The sequence below is a fragment of the Rhinolophus sinicus genome, linkage group LG13, assembly GCF_036562045.2.
Source record: "Rhinolophus sinicus isolate RSC01 linkage group LG13, ASM3656204v1, whole genome shotgun sequence".
Taxonomy (NCBI): Eukaryota; Metazoa; Chordata; class Mammalia; order Chiroptera; family Rhinolophidae; genus Rhinolophus; species Rhinolophus sinicus.
Genome location: NC_133762.1, coordinates 37,978,679 through 38,006,278, shown reverse-complemented (window position 1 = coordinate 38,006,278; position 27,600 = coordinate 37,978,679). Strand labels below are relative to the sequence as shown.

General features: G+C 47.8%; 1 protein-coding gene across 1 annotated transcript; it reads left to right on the top strand.

Moving 5' to 3' along the window:
* On the top strand, positions 1–27,600 carry BPIFB4 (BPI fold containing family B member 4). Its single transcript, XM_019715874.2, has 16 exons — positions 1–106; positions 1,077–1,139; positions 1,428–1,941; positions 2,920–3,024; positions 3,833–3,976; positions 6,887–6,950; positions 7,413–7,473; positions 8,594–8,685; positions 10,364–10,567; positions 11,964–12,017; positions 14,514–14,684; positions 16,903–16,970; positions 18,737–18,779; positions 20,516–20,579; positions 22,606–22,682; positions 25,978–27,600. Exons 1-16 carry the CDS (start codon positions 1–3, stop codon positions 25,999–26,001), a joined length of 1,854 nt encoding a protein of 617 aa, XP_019571433.2. The 3' UTR covers positions 26,002–27,600.

Below are 27,600 nucleotides of genomic sequence, written 5' to 3'. Positions count from 1 at the left end.
ATGTGGACAGCTTGGTATGTGGCTGCTCTGTCCGTGGTTGCTGTGTGTGGCATCCCCCAAGAGACAAACACCGTCCTCAGGGTTACCAAAGAAGTGCTGAGCAATGGTGAGTCCAGCCCTGCAGGGGGGTAGGGGGTGGCATGGGGTGGGCAGGGCAGTCCAGCCAATTCCGAAGTTCCCAAAGACCCTCTTCTTCACTGGCAGATTCTACACTAGGTGGATGGGTGACTTCTCCTCTCTGGGCCTTAGTGTCTCCTTTTCCTTTTGGCGACTGTTTCCTGAGCACCTACTATGTGCCAGATACCATATTGGGGACTCTATACATGAAGCAGTAGAGAACAGTGATTAAGAGTCTTCCTGGGGTTCAAATACTGACTGCGTGACCTTATATCCGTGACTTGAGTTCTCTGAGCCTCAATTTCCTCATCTGCAAAATGAGAGTAATTGCAATCCCTCTCTCAGAGGACTGATATGAGAATTAAATGAGACGGCCTTTTAAAAACTTAGCACAACTCCTGGTACATAGAAAGCCCTCAAAAACGGGAGCTATAATTATTCCTGCCTCTAATCCTTGGGACCTCACTTTTGTCATCTGGGAAACAAGGACACTCTCCCAGCCCCAATTCCCATCCAAGGCTATTATGAGACTGAAGAATGAGATCATTTCCTATCGGAGTGTCCCAAGGCTCAGTTTCTTTATCCATCTAATGGGGACAATAATTCTAGCCTTGACTATTTCCCAGAAATCAGTTGGGATATGCATGAGGAAGTAGACTTTATAAGCTGTGAAGTGTGGAATCCTAGGAAGGGCGGGTGAGGAAGGAATTCTATCCAGGTTTGGCTGAACACCATGGAGATCCAGTTAAAGGGCGAGCAGGTCAAAGACAGCAAGCAGCTAAGGAGCTCACCAGGATGTCAGGGCTGGATTGGTCTGGAGGAGTCTTCCCATTGGACCTGGGCATTTCACCTATGGGAGAAGTGGGGCCCAGCGAGCTGAACTGTACTCCAAATGGTGCCTGGGGGTGAAAGGGGAAGCAAGGGAAGAACCCCTGACTGACACCCTTGCTTCTCTGCAGCTGTTTCGGGCACCCTGCAGCAAAGCGATGCTCTCCACTCAGCCCTGAGAGAGGTGCCCATGGGTAAAGCTGGTGGTGACGGTGGTGGGCCTCTCCTGGGGGGCCTGCTTGGTGGACACGGAGGTGGTGGGGGAGGTGGTCTTCTGGGGGGCCTGCTTGGTGGTGGGGGTGGAGGGGGTGGCGGTGACCTTTTGGGTGGAGTTGGAGGAGGCTTATTGGGTGGCAGTGGCAGTAGTGGTGGTGGGCTGCTGGGTGGCAGTGGTGGTGGGCTGCTGGGTGGCGGTGGTGGTGGTCTCTTGGGTGGTGGCCGACACTATTACGATGACTACAGAGGCACTGAATTCCCCCGAGGTGTTGGTGGTGTTCCCTACAACGATTTCCATGTTCGAGACGCCCCCCCTACAAATGGCCACCAGCTTGGTGGTAATTACAAGTATGGTCACATCGAGACCAATGACAACACTGCTCAGCTGGGGGCTAAATACCGATATGGTGAGATCCTTGAATCTGATGGAAAGATCAGGGATCTCGGAAATAGTGACTACCGCAACGCTGAGAATGCATATGGCAGCCAAAGGGGCCATGGGCAGTACAGGTCAGCTGAAGGTGCAGCAACCATGGGCAGGCTTCACCGGCGAGAGCTGCGGCCAGGAGAGATACGACCTGGTGTAGCCACTGGGGCACTGGGCCCAGGTGGTTTGCTGGGCAGTGGGGGCATGCTGGCAGCCGAAGGCATCCTGCCGGGCCAAGGGGGCCTGCTCGGCGGAGGTGGTCTCCTTGGTGACGGAGGACTTCTCGGAGGAGGAGGCATTCTGGGTGTGCTCGGCGAGGGCGGCATCCTGAACACCGTGCAGGGAATCACAGGGTAAGGAGGGGCTGGGTTCTCCCTATCAAACCCCTTGTGATGAACCTCCAGACAGAGGTGATCACCCCCAGAGGCCTAGAGTGGGAGGAGGGACAGTCTTCAGAGCCCCATACACTTCAGGGCTTGGCCTCAAGACTGGACATCTTGAGAATCCCAAATTGTATGGTTTGGGGTCTTGTCATTAAACAGTCTTGAATTTGAGTCTCAGCTCCACATTTTATATTTGTGTGTGACTTTGGGCCGTTCTTTTTCTGTCTCTGAGTCTTGATTGTCTCATCTGCAGAATGGCATAGTACTATAATTTAGGTGGAAAAAGCCCAAGGACCTGAAATCACTCATATATATTATAATTTCAGCTTTGCCCAGCTTCTTCTTATTCACCTTTAATTCAACAAATATTTAGGACTCCTACTATGGTTGGGGCACTGTGTTGTCACTGGAGACGGGGGCCCATAGTTAACCAAGAAAAGACATAATAACTCTTGTCCTTAGGGAGCTTGCAGGCTGGTAGGGTATATGGGCATTGATAAAGAAGCCTGGAAATAATCATACGATTACAACAGTGGTAAGAAGTTCATGGAGAATTGAGAAAGTGTATAGTGGGGAAGATCAGGGGAGGCTTCCTGGAGGAAGAGAGGACCTTGAGCTGAAATCTGAGAATGTGTAGGAGGGAACCAAGCAAAGAGGGGCAGGAACAAGCCAAAGGAATAGTATCTTTAAATTGAAAAAAAAAATCATAAGGAAATATATGGAAATGTAGAGTGGGTCTCTGGGCAGTGGAAGTATGGGTCGTGGCATTTTTTAATTTTTTTTGTGTCCTTAACTTCTCTGTGTTTCCCACAAACCTCTGGTCTCTTTAGAGTCAGGACGACTGAATGGGGTGCAGAGAAGTGGGTGGGGGAGGGAGGGTGCTCCCACATGAGTGGAGTGACCGGCAGTGGGGGTGACTGCTCTCTTGTTGCTCTCTGTCCCATGCAGGCTGCGCATCGTGGAGCTGACCCTCCCTCGGGTGTCCGTGCGGCTCCTGCCCGGCGTGGGTGTCTACCTGAGCTTGTACACCCGTGTGGCCATCAATGGGAAGAGGTGTGTGCCCTTGGCCCTGGAGGGGACCCCAGAACCCCATGTCTTGGCTGGAGGTCCTGGGCAGTTCGTTCCCCCTCCCTACACCTCAGCCTCTTTCTCTGTAATGCAAAGACTATTAAGGTCTAATGTGTTACCACCACGTGCATGGCTTCTACCTCTGGGCTCTTGCAGTACCTGTCAGCAGTGAGCGCAGGCTGCGTGATGGTTAAGATCTGGGAAGCTGAAGTCAGGTGGTGGCCTGGGTTCAAATCCCGACTCTCTTTGAAGCGGTGTGAACTCAGGCCAGTGCCCTAATGTCACTGAGCCTGTGTCTTCACCTGCAATGGGCATCATGACAACTCCTTTTCCAGGTGGCTGCGGCCACAAGTGAGGGAAGGCAAGCAGGTGCCTCCCGGATAGTGCCTGCCACGTAGTACGTGTTTATCAGAGGACCTCAGAGGGCGGACTTTCGCATTGATGTCTCCCCGCCGACTGAGGTCATGTCTATAAAGTTAGGTCATTGGTGGTCACCTTGGAAACCAAAATGTATACATAGAGTTCATTTATGGACCCCTATTCCCAGCCTTTGAAGCTCTCACAGACTGAGGGGGGACATAGATTTATTTGTTCACGGATAACTTGACCAGGGAAGTCTTCTGGCTTGGGACCCCTAGAGATGAGCAAGGGGCATAATAGAGGCGTGACAGCAAGGGGCAGGGACGGTAAGAGCAAAAGGTCAGGGTGCGAGGTGCCAGGTAGGTCTGAGCGGGGCCAAGTTGCCTGGAGGCTGGAGTTGACTCTGTTTCCCTGGCCCCATGGTCTCCTCCAGTCTCATTGGCTTCCTGGACATCGCCGTGGAAGTCAACATCACAGCCAAGGTCCGGCTGACCATGGACCGCACCGGCTACCCTCGGCTGGTCATCGAGCGATGTGACACCCTCCTGGGGGGGATCAAAGTCAAGCTGCTGCGAGGGTGAGTACCAGCAGGCAGTGGAGTGCCTTGGGGGACGTTGGAGTGGTCTGTCTTTGGCAAACCATATGGGTAAGAGCAGAGGTTCTGGAAGCATCCTCCTGCAATTCAAACCTCCACTCCACAATTCCTTGCTGTGTGACTTTGAGCAACTCTGTTGCCCTCTCTGAGCTCCAGTTTCTTCATCTATGAAATGGGGGTAATTCTTTCCCCCTTTGGAAGAGATAATGAATGTAAAACACCAGTATGGAATCTGGTACATTTTAAGAGTTTCTGAATACACATTTTGTGTCCATTGGCAACCCAACTCATCAGAAAATTTCCCAATTGGTTCTATCCACTGCAACCTTGGTCAAGGGGTAAGTTTTTTCTATTACACCCTCCCTACAAAGTGACCAAGTCCCCATCCTCTGACCAGAGAGGTTTCAAGTGTGCGTGTATTGGCCGGTACGCTGCACCCAGGTGATGGTCTTAGATGAGGGCACATCAGAGCAACTCAGAGCTGAGTCCCTTTCTCTTCACTCCCTGGTCCTCGTCATGACAGATCTCTCTTTGGCTTTTCTCTCTGAGGCCTCTGGCCATCTACTCCTTCCCCTCCCAACTTATCAATCTCTTGGCTCAGTCTTCCCAGCCCTCATTTTATCTAGACTTTGGGAGCAGAAAAACTCATTGTGCAACTTGAACTCAAGAATTTTGGATTCATGTGAGCTTCTCTGAGTTTTTGTTTCTGCTCCAGGGTGGGTGGAGACACAGAAAATTGGCCCCTGGTGAGGAGAGGAAGGGAAGGGAAACACAGAAACCTCACAGATTTTTAAATTCACATTTTCACCAGGAAATGTAGTTGCTAATACATGGTTCAAAGACATAAAAAGACAAAAAGGCACAAGTGAAGAGCCCGCCTTCCATCTGCCCCCTTCCCACCAAGCTCACCTTCCAATTTCTTTGTACAAACAAAGCAAACACAAATGTAGACTTTCACTCCTCATCCTCCTTTTAACACAAATGGGCACATACTATAAACACCATTTTGCACTTTTCTTTTTTCCTTTCCTCTATTTGGAGATTTTTCTGTATCCAAACATTGAGAGCTGCCCCATTGCTTAACTTTTTTTTTCTTTTAATTTTGTTTTATTAAATTTATTGGGGTGACAATTGTTAGTAAAATTACATAGATTTCAGGCATACAATTCTGTATTACATCATCTATAAATCCCATTGTGTGTTCACCACCCAGAGTCAGTTCTCCTTCCGTCACCATATATTTGATCTCCCTTACCTTCATCTCCCACCCCCGACCCCCCTTACCCTCTGGTAACCACTAAGCTATTGTCTGTGTCTATGAGTTTCTGTTTCTCATTTGTTTGTCGTGTTCTTTTGTTGTTTTTGGTTTATATACCACATATCAGTGAAATCACATGGTTCTCTGCTTTTTCTGTCTGACTTATTTCGCTCAGCATTACACTCTCAAGATCCATCCATGTTGTCACAAATGTTCCTATATCATCTTTTCTTACCGCCGAATAGTATTCCATTGTGTATATATACCACAACTTCTTTATCCATTGCTTAACTTTTTACAGCTGTATAATATTCCATTGTCTGGACGAACCACCATTTACCGGCCCAGGCCCGTATTGCTAGATACTGCTATATGTCTAATCGTCTGCGTTGACAAATATGGTTACAATGAATAGCCTTTTACATACATTTCACATGTGGGCCAATGGTCTGTTGGATGATTTCCCAGGAGGGGAAAACATTCTGTGCCATGAATATATATACATTAATTTCAAACGATTCCCCCCAACACACACACACGTGCGTGCACACATTCTCATGCACGCACACATGGATAAACACACATGTGCATTCTCACGGGCCTAAGCATCCACGGAGAACTGGAACCAAGACAAGGCCTCCTGAGGTGCGAATCCACTTACAAAGGAGACCAAAATACCTAATAAGATTGGGAGAAATGTTCTAATTAGGATTTTATCTCAAAAAATTCTTTGCTTTGTCAAACTGGCCCCACATTGGGCAGTCAGCTACAACCTGGGTGGGGGCATAGCAGGGCAAGTGTTCAGCAGGGTTGGGGGGGACCGATTTTGAAGGGGTCAAGCTGTCAATTGTACTTTTGTGTTAGCATAGCCATGTTTCCCTTGTCTTCACATCACTGCAGGGCCTCAGGAAACAAGTACTTGCATTACAAGTCTATCTGTCTGTCTGTCCATCTGTGTGTCTTGTTTAGGCATCAATAATCTCTTTCTCCCTTAACTAATTATTTAGAAGAGTGAGTTAAGAGCTGGATAATGGACTGAAGTACTAGCTCTGGGTCACTTCTCCAGACCCCAGTTTCCTTGTCTGTAGAATGAATCATATCTCCCAATCTCAGCACCTTGCTTTCTTTTATGGACCCCATGGGCACAAATTTTCTCCAGTATTTCTCCTTCTCTCCCCTCCATAAACATTTCTTGAGCATCCACTATGCACAAGATACCATGCTAAGTGCTTGGATAAAGTAATACACTCATTTTCCCTTTGGGAAGATTATGCAAAGCTGCAGCAAAGAGTCCATTAAGGAGCAGATGTGCAGGAGGGAATGACATTTGCAGTTACAAATCAGGAATATCCCAGCCTGGGCCTGGCCCATTGTGGAGCTCAAGAAGCATTTGTTTGTTGAATGAATAAATGAATGGATAGATGGATGGATGAGTGAATGAATGAATGGATAGCCAAGCAATTTGGCTGGGTAGCCTGTCCAGCCAGATCTAAGGTGAAGGTACACTGCCCTTCCAGCTGTCAGAATAATTTCCAGCACCAGCAGGTTCTCGCTCTTCAGACAGAGCCTGGGTTAGGACCCTGAGTGTGGACAAGATTCGCGAGACGCTCCTCATCCCGCCCCTCTCTCCTCAGGCTTCTCCCCAACCTCGTGGACAACTTAGTGAACCGAGTCCTGGCCAATGTCCTCCCTGACTTGGTAAGAACCTATCCTGGGATGGGGAGGAAGAAGCACAGACTTACCCCAGACAGAAGGGCCACAGTCCAACCTCCATCCCTGTGGGCGTGCAGGTGACCCAGAGGGATGGAGGGAGCCAGGGGGCGGGGGCATGTTCTTGGGTCTGGGAAGGACCCCAAGGAACATGGATGGACAGATTAATAAAGGGATAAGGAAGTGGAACTTGAGAATCACACAGTTCTGGGTTTGAATCCCAGCTCGGGCACTTCCAAGCTGTGTGAGAAATCACATCACCTCTCTGAGTCTCGGTTTTCCCATCTGTAAAATGGGGATTATGAGAGCGCCTCCCCATGGGGCTGTGGGGAGGACAGTGCCAAACACAGAGCAAGTCAGTAAACATTAGCCATCGTTGTTATTATTCATGTATCCCCTGCCCAATCCTCTGCCCTGTCACCAGAATGACACGCCTTCTCTCCCCTACAGCTCTGCCCCATTGTGGACGTGGTGCTGGGTCTCGTCAATGACCAGCTGGGTCTTGTGGACTGTAAGTCCTTCCTGCTTTGCTTCATTCGGCCAACATCTATTAGCACGTGATTGGGGCCCAGCCTATGGAAGGCCCTCCTGCCATGTCTGGAAGGAGGGCCCAATGTGGTGGGGGCGGCAGACCCACCCTCTGGCCCTTGGTGTGTTGTGTGACTGACGCCCTGAGAGAGAGTCTACCTGGCCTTTCCTCTTGTCCCCAATCACCACTACCCCCAAGTCTCAGGGGAAGGAGGCTCCCCACTGGCCCCAGGGGGCTACGGCTTTGGACTGCGAGTCAGGAGGTTGAGTTTAAGCCCTGGCTCTGCCCTGGCATGTTTGCACTTGGAGAGACTCTATCCCATTTTCTCATCTCTAAAACAAAGAGGTCGGCTTCAACCCCTAGAGGGACTGGAGAATGAGTAGCAGGAGACACCATGGAGACTGTCCAGGTCCTCAGCACCAGGCTCCAATGCCACCTCCTGACCCAGGGAACATTGCTGAAGGCCAGCCTACCCCATATGGCTGTGCAGTTCCTGCACTGCATGATTCCAGGGACCTCCTTTCATATAGAGCACAGCATAATGGCGGCACCTGAGTTGTGCAGTGCACAACCTCTACAGCCTTATAGGGCAGCCCTCTCTGATGCTGCTCCCATTTCTCTGTGACTCCAGGCAGTTTGAGGATGGCTCCCCAGACAAGTAAAATTCTCTCTGTTTGTGGCCAGAAACAAGGGAAGAGGAGCCCAGGCGGTGGGGCTATTCATCACAAGCAGTCAGGGAGATGGCCAGATCCAAAGAAGTACCATGTTGTAGAAACTTAAAACTTCTTCCCGAGTCCACAGCACTTCACAGTTTATAAAGCTTATCAATATCTAGGATCTCATTTCCGCACCCCCAATATAGTCCAAGGAGTTATGTTAAGTCTGTTCTACAGAGGTGGAACCTGAGATTCAGAGAGATGCAGTGCCTTGCCAGAGGTCACACAGCAAGGAAAAAGCAGTTCTGGGATTTGAACACAGAATCCTTGCTCTTTCCATGGTGTCTGGAGCTGGAGCCTTGCTGCCCCCTCCCCTTGGGTCACAAAGAAGGCAGGTCTCTGGGAGTGTAAGGGGATCTCCTTGTGACCCCCCACTTTGCCTGCAGCTCTGATTCCTCTGGGGATATTGGGAAGTGTTCAGTATACCTTCTCCAGCCTCCCACTTGTGACTGGAGAATTCCTGGAGCTGGACCTCAACGTGAGTGCCTGGGCTTCCGAGCAAGGGGAGGTGGCTCTGTCCAAGGCAGGGGTAACAGTGAGAGTCCCCCAGAGCTTCTGCTGAATGCCTAGGAAGCAACATTTGAACAAGACGCTTTTATGAGTACGTGAGGACTTTCTAGGAGGAGTGTTAGAAATGCAATCACAGCCAACATGTACCAAGACCTTACTGTGTCCCAGGCACATTCCTGGTCTAACCTCACAGCAACCATGTGAGGTAGCCACTCTTATTGAGGAAACTGAAGCACAGAAAGGTTAAGCCACTTGCCCAAGGTCACACAGCTAATAAATGTGAACCTTGGATCTTAACCCAATCTGGCTTCTAGCTATTAGAGCTGTGGCTATGAACTTGGGTTTCCTGGAGAAATGAATCTGGCCGGTAGTGTGCTGGAAACCATTAACAACCGAGTCTCCATGATTCAAAGGAAAAAGTCCTGATTTGTAGCATGTGCTGATTTCCATGGTACAAATACTCCCACCATGGCCAATTTCAAGCTACCAACATGACTCACTGAACATAAAGGTGGGAAGAGATGTGCGGAATCAGGTCTTGTGAGCTGGCTCCAGCACACCCCTGAATCTGGCCCCTGACGGCACAGGGCGCGCGCGCACATGTATTTCCCTGGGCTGCATGAACATGGGTGCTTCCCCACTTGCTCCATCACATGTAGAGCTACAAGCGCACACTCATGCTCCCATGTACACTGCATGCCTGTGCACACATATACATGCACACCTAGCGTATTCATAAACACATAGCCATTCAAGAGCTATTTGTTCCCTGCTGTGTGCCGGGCCGCTGGGACTAGAGTTGCAGTGGTGCCTAAGGCAAAACTTCTGTCCCGAGGGAGCTTGCAGTCCTTTGGAGGGACAGGCCATCCAAGAATCACTCGAACAAATGTACAGTTATAGATCGTGAGCACCGTGAAAGAAGGTCCCCGGCTATCAGAGTCTAAAGCAGGGGATATGACGTATCCAGGGGAGTCATGGAGGGCTTCCTAAAGGAGGTGACACTTGAGTTGCCAAATGAACGGGAAGTAAGAAGAGAGGAGTGTGGCGGAGGGGACAGAGTGTGGGAGGAGTCGTGGTGGGGGTGCTGAGGTGGTGGCAGGGGCTGACAAGGGCCCGGTGGCTGCACGGTGGAGGGTGGTTGAGGGAAAGAGTGGCTCAAGGTGAGGGGGAGAGGCCCGCTGGGGCAGACAGTACAGGACCTTGCAGGCCATGGGGAGGAGTCTGGTCTGGAGAGAGTAGATGCACCAAAGTGTATTGCATGGGTGCGTAAACATACTGACTCTTTATGGCAGAGCCGGGGGTGGGCAAAGAATCGATGTCATACATGTATTTAACGTATATCGTAATATACCATGGCTATAATTGTAAATGGTCATAAAGTAGGAACTGCAAGAAGTTCCATTCCATCACGCTTTGCAGAATGGCTCAGTTTAAAATGGTCATAAAGTAGGAACTGCAAGAAGTTCCATTCCATCACAAATTGAAGAAGAGCTGGGGGTTGTAAGTGAGTCACTCAGACCCAGTAGGTTTAATCAAGGAAGGCTGGCTGGAGGCAGAATCAGGGCCATACCCCAGCCTTCAGCCTCCCTCCTCTAATCTGCTCCCTGCGCCCCTGCTCGTGACCTTTTTCCTCTCTGCTGCCCCAGACTCTGGTTGGGGAGGTTGGAGGGGGCCTCATCGACTATCCACTGGGACGGCCAGCCATGGCACCCAGGAAAAAGATGCCAGAATTGCCCCCGATGGGCGACAACACCAACTCCCAACTGGCCATTTCTGCCAACTTCCTGGGCTCGGTGCTGACTCTCCTACAGAAGCAAGGGGCACTGGATATTGACATCACTGACGGCATGGTGAGTCATGGCCCCGTCTGAGGTAGGGCAGGCTAGGCAGCAACAGCTCCCTATTTATCCTCTAGACCCCAGGGCCTTGGGGAAATTGCTTTAAGGTGAGAGCTATAGACTGGCCCCCCTTTGGCTCATCTTCAATTCATGGATGTGTGTCAATTATATCAGTGCATGGTGCCTAGGAGGATTTTAGGTGATTCACAGACATGGTGATCAACAAACAGCAAATCATATGATGAGACAGTTTCTCCCTATTCAATTCTATTTAATTGTATTCCAATCCCTTTTTAAAAGTATAATATCTATTCATTTATATGTATCTCTATATAAATGTTTAGAATTCTTTCACCTGATAAACACTGACATTAAGTAACTAAAAGATACATAAGAATAAAATACTCTTAGTTCTGGAGTCATTTTCTCTCCAAACCTTCTCTTTCGAGAAACTTCAAGCCTTCAGAAAAGTTGTAAAATAGAATAATTAATGCCCAAATATCCTTCACCTCGATTCACCATTTAATATTTTGCCATCTTTCTTCATCTCTTTCTAGTCATCCATCTGCCCACCCACTTACCTATCCATCCATCCATCCATCCATCCATCCATCCATCCATCCATCCATCCATCCAACTAATCTATCTATCTATCTACCTATCTATCTATCATCTATCTATTGTTTAACAATTTTTTGATGACATTATAACATTTTACTCCGTAAACTTCAGTATGTATCTCATAAGAACAAGATGTTCTCCAAAAAACCACCACACAAATTATGTCAATCTTTGATTCCAGTCAGAGGAAAGCCTCCATTTTGTGCCAGTATGTAGTTAACCCTCTCTTGCACTTTTAAGTGTCGTCTTTTTAACCCATGCCCATACCCCTCCGTGCAGAACGTAATGGCATTGCTTTGTTTTTGTTGCATTTAGTTTCACAGTTGCCATCTCTGTAAAGTGACACTGGATTTCCACTTTTTAGTAGTTGAGGTTTTAAAAAGTAAGCCGATTTAAAGAAGATATTAAGTAAAGAATAGTACAGGTGTTTCAGGGATATGGCAGAATCATGCATTTAGTGGACGCTGGGTTATGTACATGCACGCGTGGATGCTCACCTTGTTTTAACACAGGGTGACATCTGTAGAGGGCCAAGAGTCAGGTCTTGCCTCCTGCCGGCTAAGTCATGCCTGTGGTGAGCTTAAGCGGCTGGCCTCCACTTGACCACAGAACAGCTGCGGTACCTGGTGGCCGCTATTGGATAGGTAGGGCCTCCCAAGGTATCTTAAGGGGGAGACAATGCACCCGCTGGTTGTCCGTGAGTGCATAGGAGTTAATCACTGTATTAGCAACTCCTGTCTGATCCCATAGCCTCAGGGACTCACATGACTCTTTTCTTATCCTGCAGTTTGAAGAGCTTCCTCCACTCACCACATCCACGCTGGGAGCCCTGATTCCCAAGGTACGTAAAGCGTAAAGCGGGTGTGTCCCCTTGTCTTCAGCCTCACCCTCCTCCCAGGAGCGGCGCTGGAAGGGAAGGTGCTCAGCACGAGGGTGGGGTGCTCTGACACCCCCTCCTTGGGAGTGCATTGACAACAGCTTGGAGGCCAGACCCTTATGAGAGGGGGCACAGAGGATTGAGGTGGAAAGCTCCTGAGCTCTAGCAGTGGACTGGCCTGCACAGGTCTAACCCTGGCCTGGCCACTTCCTTGCTGTGTGTCTTTGGGCAAGAGTCGTAACATATCTGAGCCTTAGCTTCCTCATCTGTCAAAAAGGCTGCTAACTCCTATTCCACAGACTCATCTCGGAGGGTAAAGGAAATGTTGACATAGGGCACATGTAGATACATGGTAGCTTCGAGGGAAAACGTCAGATCTTTGGAGCAGGCAAACATGAATTTGAATTCCCACTCAGACATCCCAACCATACTACCTTAGGCAAATGACTTCTCTCTGAGCCTCAGTTTTCTCACCTGGAAAATGGAAGCAACAATTCTCCCCTCACGGGGTGGCTACGGACCTGGGATTAGAACCCAGGCAAAGGGTAGGCATTTGATAATGTTAACTATTATTGTTCTTCTAAATAATAACAAGTTCTTTTTTTTTTTTTTAACGAGCAAATGCGCTCTTGTCAGATCAGTGGCCGTTATACAGTTGGAACAAAGGCCTTTCTGATCCCAGTCCTTTTCCCACGCTTCTGGCAGCATAGAGCTTCTTAACGTAGTAAGCGTTATACAGATTTGAAAGATCGCTGTGATCTACAGCCATTTGAGACATTTTTCATGTCTTGTCTACTTGTCCTGTCTAGTTCTGGGTGGAATTCAAAGGAGGCCGGAAGAGAGACCAAAGTCAACAAGTGGTCACTATCGCCCTCATGTGGTGGAAAGAGGAATGGCAGAGCACCATGACCTAATATCATAAACAGTGTCAGCTCTAGTAGGCGGGCAAACCCCTCTCACTGGACCTTTTATTTATTGGTCTGCTTCTTATGAGCACTGCACTTTACAGTTTATGAAAGTTTTTAAGAATTCACTCTTTCATTTGGTTTCAATCGTCCCCCATCCACGGGGCTAGAAGGGATAACCACTTTTACATATAGGGAAACAGGTGCAGGGAGGTCACAGGATGTGATAGCAGCAGAGCTGGACTAGAGCAGGAACTCAGGCCTTGAAATGGGGCTGTGTCTGCAGCAGAGGGATTCAGGCTAGACACTAGGGAATGTCTCCTGGAGACTCAGGCTGGGGTGGAGTCACCAGGAGAGGCTTGACCAGAGCTGGAGTCCTGGGGCAAGACCAGAGCTGGGATGGGCATCCTCGGGGTCCTGATGCTGTGGGGCAAGAGTTCAAGGTAACCTCTCAGGGTCCCTGGAAAGGAAGGTTTGCTAATTCTTGGAGACTCTGTATGTTGGGGTTGGGATGGTTGGGACACCACGTCCCTCTGGGGAAATATCCTAAAAACCCCTTTGTGAAAAACCAGTTCACCAAATCATTGATTTGTTTGAAAGCCAACTTGCGAACGTGTGAATTCACTGACTGGCCAATTGGATGAATTTACTAAAACTGTCAATAGACCAAGAGCCTGCCCAGAAGACTTTGCTTTGAATGTGTTCAAGAAAATGAATAGAGTCTTCTTAGGACCAGAACCCACACTGCAGCATTGCATAGGGAAGTTTCCATTTAAATGGATTTTTAAAAAAGTAACTCTGTGGTTTTCCCCTTATATTTATGCTCATTTAATATATTTAAGAAAATTGTTCCTTACAATAAAGTTTTTGGTAAATAAGTTATTTAGCAATTATGGGAAACCGGTCATTTGCTGAGTTACCCTTTAGCAAATTAGCCGTTGTAACAAACTGGCTCAGATCCCTCCTAACGTGGGTTTCTGGAGATCCCAGCAAATTTGGGGGTGGGGGCAGGAGACAGGCTGTGTCTTGCTCCAGGACTTCACGGTGAGACACCCTGAATTGTGGATTTTCTCATTGCAGGTGGGGCGTCTAGAGACAGTGGGAGGGAGAAAGGGCCTGGGCTTCTGAGTGACACAAACCTGGGCTGGAATCGCAACTCTCCTGCTGGCCTTGGACAATTTGCTTGGCGTTTCCCTCTGAGCCTCAGTTTTCTCATCTATAACATGGAGAAAAAATACCCTATGGAGTTGTTGTGATAATTCATTGATGTCGTGAATGTCCAGGTGACCCCATCTCACTTGGTACCAGGTTTTGAGCATTTCTGTGCATCAGGCATTGAGCTCGAAGCGTTGCTGACATCATCTCATTTAATTCTCACAATAATCATATATGAGAGGCTCAGAGAGGGCAGCTCCTTGCCCAAATCCAGCAGTGGGTTGGAGCCTTTGCATGTGGTTTGTAAGACTTAAGTGATGTTATTGGGTCCAAAAGTAGCCAGTGTGAGACTCTCCAATACCCAGGGCCCCACTCACTCCAGCCTGGTGTCCACCCACAGGTGTTCCAGCAGTACCCCGAGTCCCACCCACTCACCATCAGGATCCAGGTGCCAAACCCACCTTCAGTGACGCTGCAGAAGGACAAGGCACTGGTGAAGGTGTTTGCCACCTCTGAGATCCTGGTGTCCCAACCCAATGACGTCGAGACCACTATCTGCCTTATTGATGTCGTGAGTATCTGGGGGTGTGGGTAACCACATGGTCTATCACAGTCCACAGATGCTTTCAAATCCCCACTCCCCACCATAGTGACTACAAGCTTGGCTTTGGGGCCAGATGATCTGATTCAAACCCAGTCTTCTACCTATGTGAACTTGAGCACGTCACTCCCCCTCTCTGGGCTTGATATTCTTCTCTACCACATGGGAATGGCAGTGGGACATTAATAAGATGCTCAGAGCAGTACCTGACATACTGTAAGGGCTCCAGAAGTGTCAGCTATTATTATTCGCATGGGTTGTACCACAGTGCGTGGCATAGTAGGCTTTGGTCATCCATCAGCAATATTTATTGCGTACCTACTATGTGTTATGCTTTCTACTGGATGCTGGAGGAAGGGGAAACTAGACAGATGGCACTGGCCCTCTTGTCCTTCGTACCTAGCAGGGGACAGATACAAATACAATTTCCACAACTATTTCTTCTAGAAGAATCCTCTTAAAATTATGTTATTCTCCTTCTCAAAAGGCTTGCTTTCAATTATGAAACATAAATGAATCCTCTCACACTGGCCCACAAAGTCCTTCAAGATCACCCCCTGGTCACCTTTTAGCTCCTCAATCTTTCTTCCAACGTGCCAGGCACGGTACCGCCCCAGGGCCTTTGCACAAGCTGTTCCTGCTGCTTGGAATGCTCTTCCCCCAGAGAGCTGCATGGCTCACTCTCTCATTTCCTTTAGGTCTCCGCTCAAATCTCTCCACCTCAGAGAGGTCTTCTTGTACCACCGGTCTAAAATATCTCCACCCTTCCCATCTCTCTCTCTGTCTCTGCCTCCCTTGCTTTACTTTGTTAATACCCTTAACCTGACATTATAAAATGCATTTGTTTGTTAGTTTATTTGGGGGCATAGGTGTGAATTGTCTTCTTCACTGCCAGATCCCCAGAGTCTAGCCCAGGGTCCAGCACATACTAGGTGCTCAGTAAATATTTGTCAAAGGAATGTGTTGTATGAGGTGTCATTTCCCCCTCCAGGGTTAAAGCTCTGGACTCAGACATTTGGGTTCTGGCCCATCTTCTATGTCTTCCCAGTCTCTCCTCCGAGGGCTCAAGACCAAATGAGCCACCACTAGTCTAGGAGCATGCCAAGCCCCAGTGTGTGTGGGTCGGGGGTCTCTCATCGTGAAATGAGAGATTAAAAGGGCTGATTCTCACCCAGAAAGTGGAGCCGGCTGCCCCGATCCAGTCCTTTGTCAACTATTCCCTACTGCGTGGAGATTTTTCCATCAACCGTCCAAATGTTCGTTTGATCCTGCTCAGAACCCTTCCGTGTGCCCCCAGGATGCAGCCCCAAGTCCTCTCCAGCCCACTACGCTGCCTGGTCTAGTTCCATCCCACTCCAGGCTCTTGGAGTCCTGTCACCTCCTCGCTCGCTAGCCTTCTCTCTGTCCTCTAATGCCAGCCTCTTTCCAGACCCGGGCCTTTTGGACATGCTCTTCCCTGGACCACTCTCACACTCTGGCCAAGTCCCCAGGCCTTAGTTCAAATGCCATTTTCTCAGGGATGGATGGAATGCTTTCCATGCCCACACAGGTCCCTGCCATATATACCTAGAGCCCCTTCTACATCTTCCCAATGATTGTTATTATTGTTATTACCCATAACGTTTCCTGCATTTGTTGGGAGCTTCCTTTTTTTCATAACACCAATTTATTTTATTTTATCTTGAAGGAAGACAGGGATTTTCCTAAAACAAAGCTTCTGTTTGTGAGAGGGGGATGAGTCTGAACCTCTTATTCCCTCCATGGGGCGGGGCAATTATGATTGACAGTGATAATGCCCAACCCCATCTACGCATCTGAAGCCTGTTTCCTAGGCTGCAGGCCACTCCACGCCCCCTGAGACAGCTCAGAGCAACAACCCATGCCAATTGTTGGCTTCCTGTGACAGTTGTCTTTCTGTGAAGTGTTCACTCAGCCCTTTCTGTGATTTACTGGTGAACAACAGTTAGTTAGAGAAATTTATTATTCTTAACCCCTTCCCTCCGGAGGGGAGCTATCCATTATATGGTGAAGGCTGTTGGGGGTCTTGGCTTATAACAGGGTTTGACTATGATCTCAGGGAATAGCCGGCTATTACGTTTAGTGTTAACGAAGCACCTAGCCAACGCCTGGCAATGGCCAGTCAGTATATGACAGCAGCGACATTTCATTCTCCCTCCTTTTCCTCCAGGACACAGAACTCTTGGCCATGTTTTCCGTGGAGGACGATAAGCTCATGATTGACGCCAAGCTAGACAAGTAAGTGGGTTATGGCTCCTGTGGTCCGACAGGCTTCTTTGGTGCAGCAGTGTCTGGTGCCAGCTCATGGAGGGGCACCAGCAAGGACGTAGAGGTCTCCTGGTGTGGCTGTCACGGCTGGATAAATCCAAGAGGCTGCAAAGGTGAAAATGGGCAGTGACACGAGTCAGTCAGGGCGGGTGAAGCCTGAGCTTAATAGGAAAAACCTCCTGCCAACAATGTAACATCAATAATAACAATGATGGCGGCGATGACAATTGGCCAAGCTCTGCAGGAGGTAATTCTCTGTGTTGTCTTGTTTAATTTCCCAATGGTCCTGCGGAGTCAGGGTTATCATTCTCCCATCTTAAAGAAGAGAAAAGTAAGGCACAGAGAGGTGGATTTATTTACTTAGGGCCACACAGTGAGGATAGTGAGAGGCTATGAGCCAATCCAGGTCTGTCTAACCTAGAGCTGTGTTGAATGGTTACAAACATGGGCTTTGGAGCCAGGCAGTATGGTTCAAATCCCAGTGAGACCACTGACTGGCTGTGTGATGTAGGCCAAGTGACTTTGCCTCTCTGAAACTCAATTTTCTCATCTGAAAATGGGAATAATCGCCCCTGCCTCATAGGGCTCATAATAATAATATTATTTATTGGATGCTTTATGTGCCAAGCATTGAATTAAGCCTTCACTGTGTTTTAATTCATTTAATTCTTGACATCAGCCTATAGCAGTAAGTAAATATTATTATTCTCACCTCAAGATAAATGAGATTGTATATAAAATTTTCAGGACGTGCCTCATTCATTGTAAGGTTTTCTTCTTACTACAAATATTTCGCAAGCCCAACAATGGGAGGTACTCATAATGATACTTCATCAGAACCATCCAGGAGTTTCTAAGGAGGTGAAGTTCAACCTACAGCCTGGAAGAGGAGAAGGTTCCAACTGCATGAAAAGCAGCAAGACCAGTGCGGACAACCTTGGAGGGGCAGGAAAGAGCTTGGGTGTTGGAGATAGAGGGGCCGAGGGGGAAGGAGGCATGGGAGTAGAACTCAGGTAACAAAACATTTGTTTCTCTCCTGCTGGACGCCAAACGGCTCCAAAGACTGCCCCACAGGCAAGTCTGTTCTGGCCTCTCAGGTAGGACTGTCGATTTGCAGGTGAGATTCAGGTGCAGCGAGACTGAGGCCCTCACAGTGCAGAGCGAAACCTCGAACCCAGGCCTCGGTCCTTCCTGCTCAGAATAGCACAGCAGCCAAGAGCACAGGCTCAGGGTGCAAATCCTGGGCTCTCCCTCCCGAGCTCTGTAGCCATGGCAACTTACCCTGGAACCTCAGGTTCCTCTCCCACAGGGTTGCTGAAAGGGTTAAACAAGGCAGTGATGGTCACCAACATGTGCTTGGCACTCACCAGGAACCAGGCAAGGCTCTAGGGCCTTACTTGAATGATCTCATTTAGTCCTTGCAGCCACTCACTTTGCAGAGGAGGAAAGTGGGGCATAGAGAGGCTAAGTACTTTGGCCAAGGACACATAGCTAGTCGCTGGTGCAGCTATGATTTGAGCCTTAAGTATGTGGTATATAAAGCCTTGGCATTGTGTCTGGCACCTGGTTGTTGCTCAACACTTGGAGACCAGCATTGCTCTTATTAATTCCCCTCCGGTCAAGAGAGGTCCTTGTGAGGATGCTGAGGAGGGGCTTCTGATAGCTTAGTGACGTTCCAGCCCTTTGTGATTCTCAGGCCTTCACTACTTCTGACTGGCTATTTACTTTATTTGCAGGACAAGCCTCAACCTTAGAACCTCAAACGTGGGCAATTTTGATGTAAGTACCAAGGTCCAGCCCCAGAGCGAGATCTTCTTGGAACGGCATCCCCGTGAGGCTGGCTGGGCCTGGGTGGTTTCTGAATTCCAAAGCGTTTACATCAGTGCTGTCAGGCCTCATTTCACAGGTGGGGGAACAGGCCCACAAAGCCAGAGATGGCCAGAGTGCAGACTCACAGCTCCAACTCTACCTGTGGGGCTGTCACATTTTAACTGACTGACCCCATGGAAGCCCCTTGGCCCAAATTCTTCACTCCAGGGTGGGGATGTGGGGAGGGCACACACACATCCTATGGGACCCCTTTCTCTCTGGATCAGGCAGCTCTGCTTTGCCACTGACTCCCTTAGGACCTTGGTAATACCAACCCACTCTGAGCCTCAGTTTCCTCATCTGTAATACAAACAGACTTGGATTTATTTCTGACCTCCCTTTCACCCCCATGTTTGGAATCCTGCTTTCCTAATCTGAGACACCCATATTCTAAAGTTTAGTCTGTTTCAACTCTGTTCGTTCTTGGGTCCCCAACCCCACCTAAGGCTTTAGAAGTTACCCTCTTTTCTTTCATAAATTGACAATGAAACAGACACTTGTTTCCTAGGACAAGCTTGGGTGATTTCCACATGTGCAGAGAAAGTCACATTTTTGAGCTTTTTAAACCCAAACAACTACCACCCATGGAGTTGGGATCAGCTTCATTGTATAGATGGAGAGACTGGTGCCCAGAGGAGGGCAGTGACGTGACTCAAAGCTGGTTGGGGCAGAGCTGGGGCTAGAACGAGAATCTCTGGACTCCAAGTAGAAAAAGATGCCAACACTTAATGTGAAATTAGTGAATATTTGTGAAGCAAAAGCGATTATGCTGTTATTTTTAAAAAAAATTTTTTCTCATTTAATCCTCACAACAAACTAATGATTTAGGTACAATTATTAGCGTATTTTCCAAATAAGGGATTCAAATACAGAGAAGTTAAGTGACTTGCCCAAGGTCACAGAGCTAGTAAGAGACAGCGCTGAGATGTAAGTAAATCCCCGTGCTCTTGTCACTGTAGTACCACATGGCACTACGCTTCAGCAGGTTTTCTACATATTGGAACTTAGTTTGATTTTGACAACCACCCTATGAGGGAAGGATTATTCACTCCCACTTTCAGATGTGGAAACCCAGGCTTAGAGAAATTAAGAGAAATCATATACGAAAAGGCTCAAGGCCAGGCACTTTCACGATCTGCTCCTAATCCTCACAGCATCCTTGCAAGCTGAGCTTGTTGATTCATTGTTCAGATGAGAAAACTGAGAGCCAGAGAAGTGAGGGAACCTTCTCAGAGGCCCATGAAGGCTGAGCTGGGATGGAAACCGGCAGTGCTGTCTACCGGGCCCAAGGGCCTTCCGTAACACTGTCGTGGTTTCAGAATGAGCCATTAGAGGCCCCGTGCTCTGTGCTTCCTGGGGAAGAACTGGCCCTCCTTTAGTCCCTGCCTCCCCATGGGCCTTGGACCAGCGCTGGCGCTGCCCTGGGTCTCAGCCTTCCCATCTGGACAGAGAACAGGTGGACCAGCTGTGCCTTGGAGCTGTCCAGCTCAGTGGTGCTGGAGTCACAGGATGTCTGACTGCCAGCTCCCAGATTCCCCCAGAGCAGCTCTGTAGCTTCCGCTTGGACCATAGGATCAGAGCAAACCTCAGCCCTTTGGATCAGAGCAAACCACTGCCTAGGTTGAGTTCTCATTCTTTCCCTTCAGGTTGGCCTCATGGAGGTGCTGGTTGGGAAGATTTTCAACCTGGCATTTATGCCCGCAATGAATGGTGAGAGAGGGTGCCTGGGGTTCCTGGGGCACATGGCCTAACCTGGTGGTTACTGGTTTGTTGGGCATATTTGACACACAGCCATTCTACCTCACTAGTATTTCTGAGAACTTCATTCTAAGCTTATTTATTTGAGCTTCTGATGCAAATGTTGCCCCAAGGGTCTAACAATTTCCCTATCTGCTGCTTTTGCTTTATTCTATTTTTTTCTTATTTCACCGATTGTTTTGTTTTCCTGATTACCTGTGTCAAATTCTGACTGTACATTAAAATTATATGTATATAAATTTTAGAAAGTCCAGAACACTTTAAAAAGGAAAATCTCACCTCCAGGAGATATTAATCTCAACATCTGAGAATATTTCCTTCTAAACTCTTCTTTTTCCATTTGTTTTCCCAGTACAGTCCAAGGTATTTCCTGATTTATTTTTTTATGTGTTTATTTTCAGTTGTGGTAAATACACATCACATAAAATTTACCTTCTAAACCATTTTTAGTGTATGGTTCAGTTTTGTTAAGTATATTCACCTTGTTACATTCCTGACTTATTTTTAATCACGTGTATATTTTTACAGGAACTTCATGTACACATTATTGTTGTAAAAAGTTCAATCAGTACAGATAAAGCTAAAGTTGTTCTCATCGATATCCCCAACCTCCTAACCCAGAATCCACCTCTTAGGCAGCCACATTATCAGTTAGAGGGTTTTCTTGCCCAACTTCATCAGTAGAAAGACAGAGTCTGGTTCTGCCTCTCCAGAAGTTACTTGTTAAACTGTGGAGCCATCTGGAAGCTGGGACAGCTGCTCCATCAACTGGGCAACCAACTCCATTGTGATTGAAAACCTCTGTCCCCAAGTCCTCATGCTACTTGGCCCTAACCTCTCTCCCCACTTCTGCTTCATGGAAGAAAAGAGGAAGAGGGGCTGGTGTCAGCTGTCGCAGCCGAGGATTGTTTGGAAAGCTCTTGATGTCAAACAGATCCTTATTATGGCAACTGTCGCCAGAGGAGGATGAATCTCAATCACAGGAAAAGGGCTGGTCACAAAGCCCATGCACATTCCTAGTGGGAGAGGATGACAGCAGGCGCTGAGCTTGGCTGGGTTGACTGAGGAGGCAAGAGATGGAGACATGTGTCCTGGCCGGGTCACTAATAGGTGGTTGAACTTGGCAGCAAGTTTCTCAGTCTCACTATAATGCAATTTACCATCCTCAAAAGTGAGAGATTGGATTAAGTCCATGATTCTCAAAGCAGGTTTCCAGGGAAAATTAGTCCCATAAAATAGTCTGAGAAAAAGTTTCTGTGGAAAGCAAGTTTGGAAAACATTGAATATATTCCTCTGGGGTACATTCACAATGTCCCCAGCTCTCTGAAACGTCCCGCTGGAATCAGGAAGTCTTTTAAAATTAATTTAATCCAGTTCCCCCCACCTACCCTCTCCTGCCTCACTTCCTCATTTCCTCTTCTTTCTATCGTACTTTTTTTTTCTAGAACATTACTAGCAGTCTACCTAGGCTCTGACCATCTAAAAGCGAACAGTACATCCCATAGCCGTCATTTGTTGGGGCCCCATGTGCGTCCTTCCATGCCTTCATTCAGCAAGCTTCTCTTCTCTCTGCAGCGCCTGGCCCAGGGCTGGGTGATTCTGGGGACACAGTGTTTGCCTGCAGAAACTCACAGTCTAGTAGAGGCGATGGATGCTGAGACACAGAATTATCACTTTGTGATTTCTGTGATGAGTTGTTTGTTTAGGAGGAGCAACAGGAGCCCAGAGTTGCTTGGCCTGAGGTGGAGGAAGCTTCGTAGAGGAGGAGACATCCAAACAGAGTCTTGGGAAAGGCTCAGCTCTCAGCAGGCGGGCAAGGATGAGGGAGTGTGCTCTGGGCAAGAGGAAGTACAAGCACGAAGACCCAGAGGCTTGAATGAAATGTCTAGTCTTCTTGTAAATACTGGTGGCTTTCCATAGGCTGACACCTCTTGGCCACGCTGACTATGCCTGACTGTTTTGGGGTTTTTTCCCACAGCTGTGCTGGGCTCTGGTGTCCCTCTCCCCAAAATCCTTAACATCGACTTCAGCAATGCAGACATTGACGTCTTGGAGGTAAGAGGAGATAAAACTTTGTCTGCTTTCCCCTCCACCCTTAGGAATTGGGAGGAGGAAGAAAAACGGAAGGGAAGGGTGGGGCAACAGGGGCCTCTTCCTTCAAAGGATGGGGCCGAAGGAACAAGAAATAAAGCTGTTAAGCCTCAAATGAAGTTTTCACATCCACGATTTCATCTAGTCCTCACAACAGATGGCATTGCCCCATCTTACAGATGGGAATACTAAGGCTCAGAGCAGTAAGGGGTGTGTCCAAAGTTGAAGTGTGATGCTGTTTATTGGAAAACTTTTATTGAGCACCTACTGTGTGCCAGCCAACAAGGGGCTGGGGATACAGCAGTGAACAAAACATGTATAATCCTGGCCCTTGCAAAGCTCTCCCAGCCAGTGGGGAGATGGGCCTTTGGGTAAATATTACCGAAGTAATTGCTGATTATAATCGTGGCAGTTTCCTTGAAATTCAAATGCAGGTGGTCTTGTTTCTGCTATAAAAACATGTGCTCAGGAAAATACAGAAAAGATATATATATACACACACACATATATATATATATATATATACACATATATATGTATATATAAAATCTTTATATGTATATATATATATATATATTTGCAACCCAGAAATAATTACCACTTAGATCATTTCCTGTTTTTCATTCTCATCTTTCTGGAGTTTTATTTTTAAACATGGCTTTGATCAGGGGGTCAGTAGAGCACTGGGATAAAAGAATGAGGGCACTGGAGCCCAGTGACCTGAGTTCAAATCCTGAGTCTGCCAGTTTCCAGCTGGGTGACCTTGGGCAATCTACTTAACTTCTATGGGTCTCAGTTTTCTCTTCCGTAAAAAGGGGCTAACCATAGTACTTACCTATAGGGCAGTTTTTAGGATAAAATGAGGTTCTGTGTGTAAAGTGCTGTGTACAGCCCCAGGTACATAGTAGGCATTCTAGAAGCGTCCATCACTATCAATGCCTTCATTATAATAAAGAATGCTGCAGTGAACATCTTGGTGCATGAAACGATTTCTGGATTCAGGATTTGGTTCCCTGAAACACATTCCCAGAAGTGGAACCAATGAGCCTCTGCCCCAGACTGACATTTCCTTACCAACAGGTGGCACCATTTGCACTGCTCCACACACTCATGCCAAGTTTGGCCCTGGCTCAGGGGGTGACCTCCCACCACCTTAGCAGAGCAAACAAGGAAGGTGGCATTGGCTTTAGATGGGCAGTGTGGGCAGGTGTCACATGCAGGCTCGGGGACAGTCCACAGGGGTCTGGTCCTGGTGCCTTGTCTTGAGTTTCTGCAGGATCTCAGCACTGCTCTGACCCATCAGATGAGTTTCCTCCTCTGAAAATGGGGAAACACAATACCTACCTCATGGAGTTTCTGGTGAGAAATTAAATGAGATACAGCATTTTAGTGTTAACTGTTATTATTTGTCTTTATAAGGAGGTTAGGAAATATGAACGGGACTGGCACAAACGCATCATCATCTCCGTTATCATCATCATTTCTACCATTTACTGAGCATGTGCGGTGCCCCATGCACTGCTTCATATGACTTTGGGCCTTACCACGACCCTGGATGATGCTTGCCCTCACGTCATAGGTGTAAGACCTGGCTATCAGAAAGGATAGGCCACTTGTCCGAGGTCACCCAGCTGGTGAGAGGTAGGGTTTGCACTGAAATAATGGCGCTCAAATCAGTGGTTCTCAATTGGGGCTGTATTACCACCCCCCTCCCCAACCCGAGGGTCTTGTTGACATTAGTGGGGATGAATTTTTCTTTCCTGAATAATCATGCTTGAGTAGTTCAGCTCAAAATACATGTTTTATTGTAAATTACTTACCTTTTATTCTTTGTATTCCAGTAAGGGAATTATACTGGTTTTTAAAATAGATGTGTAAGTAGATCATATAATCTATGAATTTTATTTCAGAATAATAAAAGAGATAACACAAGGACCTGTAATAAAATGTAAAATGGGGTGTTGGGTCTGAAAGATGGAGTACCACTGATTTAAAGAAAGACTCAGAGGGTCTTGTAGGACCTCTGTAAATGGTAGCTATTATTATTATTATTATTATTATTATTATGAATCATTTATTTTAATTTTTTATTTTGAAATAATTTTAGACTTACAGAAAAATTGCAAAAATAGTACAGAGAGTTCCAGAATACTCTTCCATCAGCTTCCCCTAATGTTAGCATCTTATATAACCAGAGTACAATGATCGAAACCAGGACATAAACATCGGTACTAAGCTCTTATATTAGCTAATCGGCAGCCCTTATTCACCAGGTTTCCCACTAATGTCCTTTGTCTGGTTCAGGATCCAGAATCCCACTTTGCATTTGATTGTCACCCCTCCTTAGTGTCCCCCAATCTACGACAGTGCTTCAGCTTTCCTTGTGTTTCACGACCTTAACATTTCTGATGAGTCTGGCCTGTTTTGGGGGATGTCCCTCAATTTGGATTTGACTGATATTTCTCATGATTAAACTGAGGTTCTATTTCTGGCAAGAACGCCACCAAAGTGATGCTGTGCCCTTCTCAGTGCACCATATTGGGGCCCATGGTGTCCGCGTCTTATTCCTGAAGACGCTGACTTTGATCGTGTGGTTACGGTGACTCCTGACAGGTGTTTGCCCCTAAGTTACAAGTTTTCTGTTTGTAATTAATATCTCCTGGGTAGATACTTTCAGACTATACAAATATCCTGGTTTTCGTCACACTTTCTCCCACTAATTTTTGCATTCGTTCATGGTTCTTGCCTGCAAGTTATTACTGGGGTGTTTGCCTAATAATGATTTTCTATTTCTGTAATTCCTTTTACATGTATTAGCTGGAATTCTGCTGTAAGAAAAAGCTGTCGCTTCTTCCTCATTTATTTATTTACTCATTTATGTCAGTGCAGACTCATGGGTATTTCTTTTGGTCTATGGGTCAAATCTATTACTTTATTATTAGTTTTGCTGTTGATATTTCAGTTATGAAAACTGAGTTTTAGAAGAGTGTGGTGAGGGGCTCAGGCCTACTTTTGTTATTTGGGGGAAGAAGGAGATGAGGGCCAGGGAAGGAAGTGTCTTGCCCAACGTCCCCTGTACAGGACAAGCTAATGGCACGGCTGGGGTGATCTTCAGGTCCCTTGGATCCCACTCATCTCCCTGTTCAGAGTTACTGCTTCCCAGAAATGGGACTTGCTCGATCCAAAGGCAGGTGACTGCTGAGGCTGCGGCCAGAAGCCACCCCACCCACTAACTGGGCTCTCTGTTCTGCCCTCCAAGGACCTCCTCGTGCTGAGCGCCTGAAGGACAGAAGCAGAGACGCAGCAGCTGCATCCCCAGAAAAAGGCAGAAGCAGCCCTGGAAAGGCTCGGCCTGACCCAGTCCCTGGACCCAAGTCCCTTCAGTTCCCACAAGAGGTCCCTCCCCAGCCTTCCGACCCGCTGCCCACCTGTCCCCATCCAGAGAAAAGATCCAGCCGTTGCTCCCATTGGCAAACAATCCCATCCACAGTCACCCCACGGTCAGCAGCCCCCAGGGGGAGGGAGCCCACCTGGAGGACAGAGGCCTCTCAGACTCCATACTGGACTCTACGCTGTGTACTTTACGCTTTCAATAAAAGATTCCACTTTCCCTGCAGTCGGGACATGTCTCCATGAAGGACCCTCCCTCAGTATCTGGGTGTTTCTTCCCTCCATGGCTGCACTGGGGGCACCTAGCAGTTGAAGCTACAACTAGATGGAGAATTGGTTCAGTTTATGACTGAAAAATATTAGATACCTCTGAGAGCCCTGAGAAGGCAGGAGGGGGCTTGAATTCAGTTCTCACTGCCTTTGTTCAGTGCTCAACTTAGCTGATACCTCTTGCCTCAGTTTTCCCCACCACTCCTCAGAACATGGGAAGGACCAGGACTCAGAAGCTTCAAGTTCAAAATCATCAGGCTTCCACTGCCAGAGGGATTTCTTATAGCCTAATTCCTGTGTGCCATGATGACAAGGGTCTCCTCTCCTTTCTCAGCTTTCAATTTCCCTCTCTCCTTCCCCTCTTCTTCTGGTTCCCAGCGTGTGACTTACTCAGGTCCAGAAAGGTAAATGGGTGCATCCCAGGTCCCAGAGGAGAGGTGAAAGGGGCAAAGATTGCCTTCTGCCCCATCCTCCAGAGCGCTCATGTTTGTTGAGCTTATTCCTGCTGACTTCTGCTCTGAGGTTTTGGGACTCGATCTCGCTTAACCTCAGGAGAGCACCGTGATGTAGGTCCCAGAACCTATTTGGCACATGGAGAAACTGAAGCACTGAGAAATGCCTAAGGTCACACAGCTGCAAAGTGAGACAGAGGGGTTTGAATCTGATGATTTCACTCCAGGGCCCATGCCCTAACCATTCACCACACTGCCTCTGTTCATAAGTTGCAAGGGAAGCCCTAGGCTGGATTTGGCCCCAAAGCTGTGCAGTCCCCAGAACAAAGGAAACAGAGAGAATCATGCACCAACACTTCAATGCTTCTACTAGAAAGAGAGGCACTTCACTCTGCTCACATTTCATTGGCCAAAGCAGGTCACATGACCCTGTCTGACCTCAAGGGGTAGGCAAGTGTGATCCTCTCTGATGCCCAGGAAGGGGATGAAAACCAAGTATGCTGGTGAGCATAAGTAATGCCTTCCACACTTTCCCATGTCATTCTAGGTAGGTGGGGGCTGGACCTGTGCTGAAGGGGGGTTGAGGTTCCTGTTGCCATAGAGATTCTGCAGAAAGACAAGGCACCTCATGCCTGCAGGTCCAAGCTGGGGAGGCACAGATGCAGGAGCAGCCTAGAAAATGAACAACAAGGCTCCCAAGTCAGTTCTTTATGAGCATGTCCTTGTTTTCTAAATAAAGCCCAGTGACTGTACATTCAGTGAAACCTAGA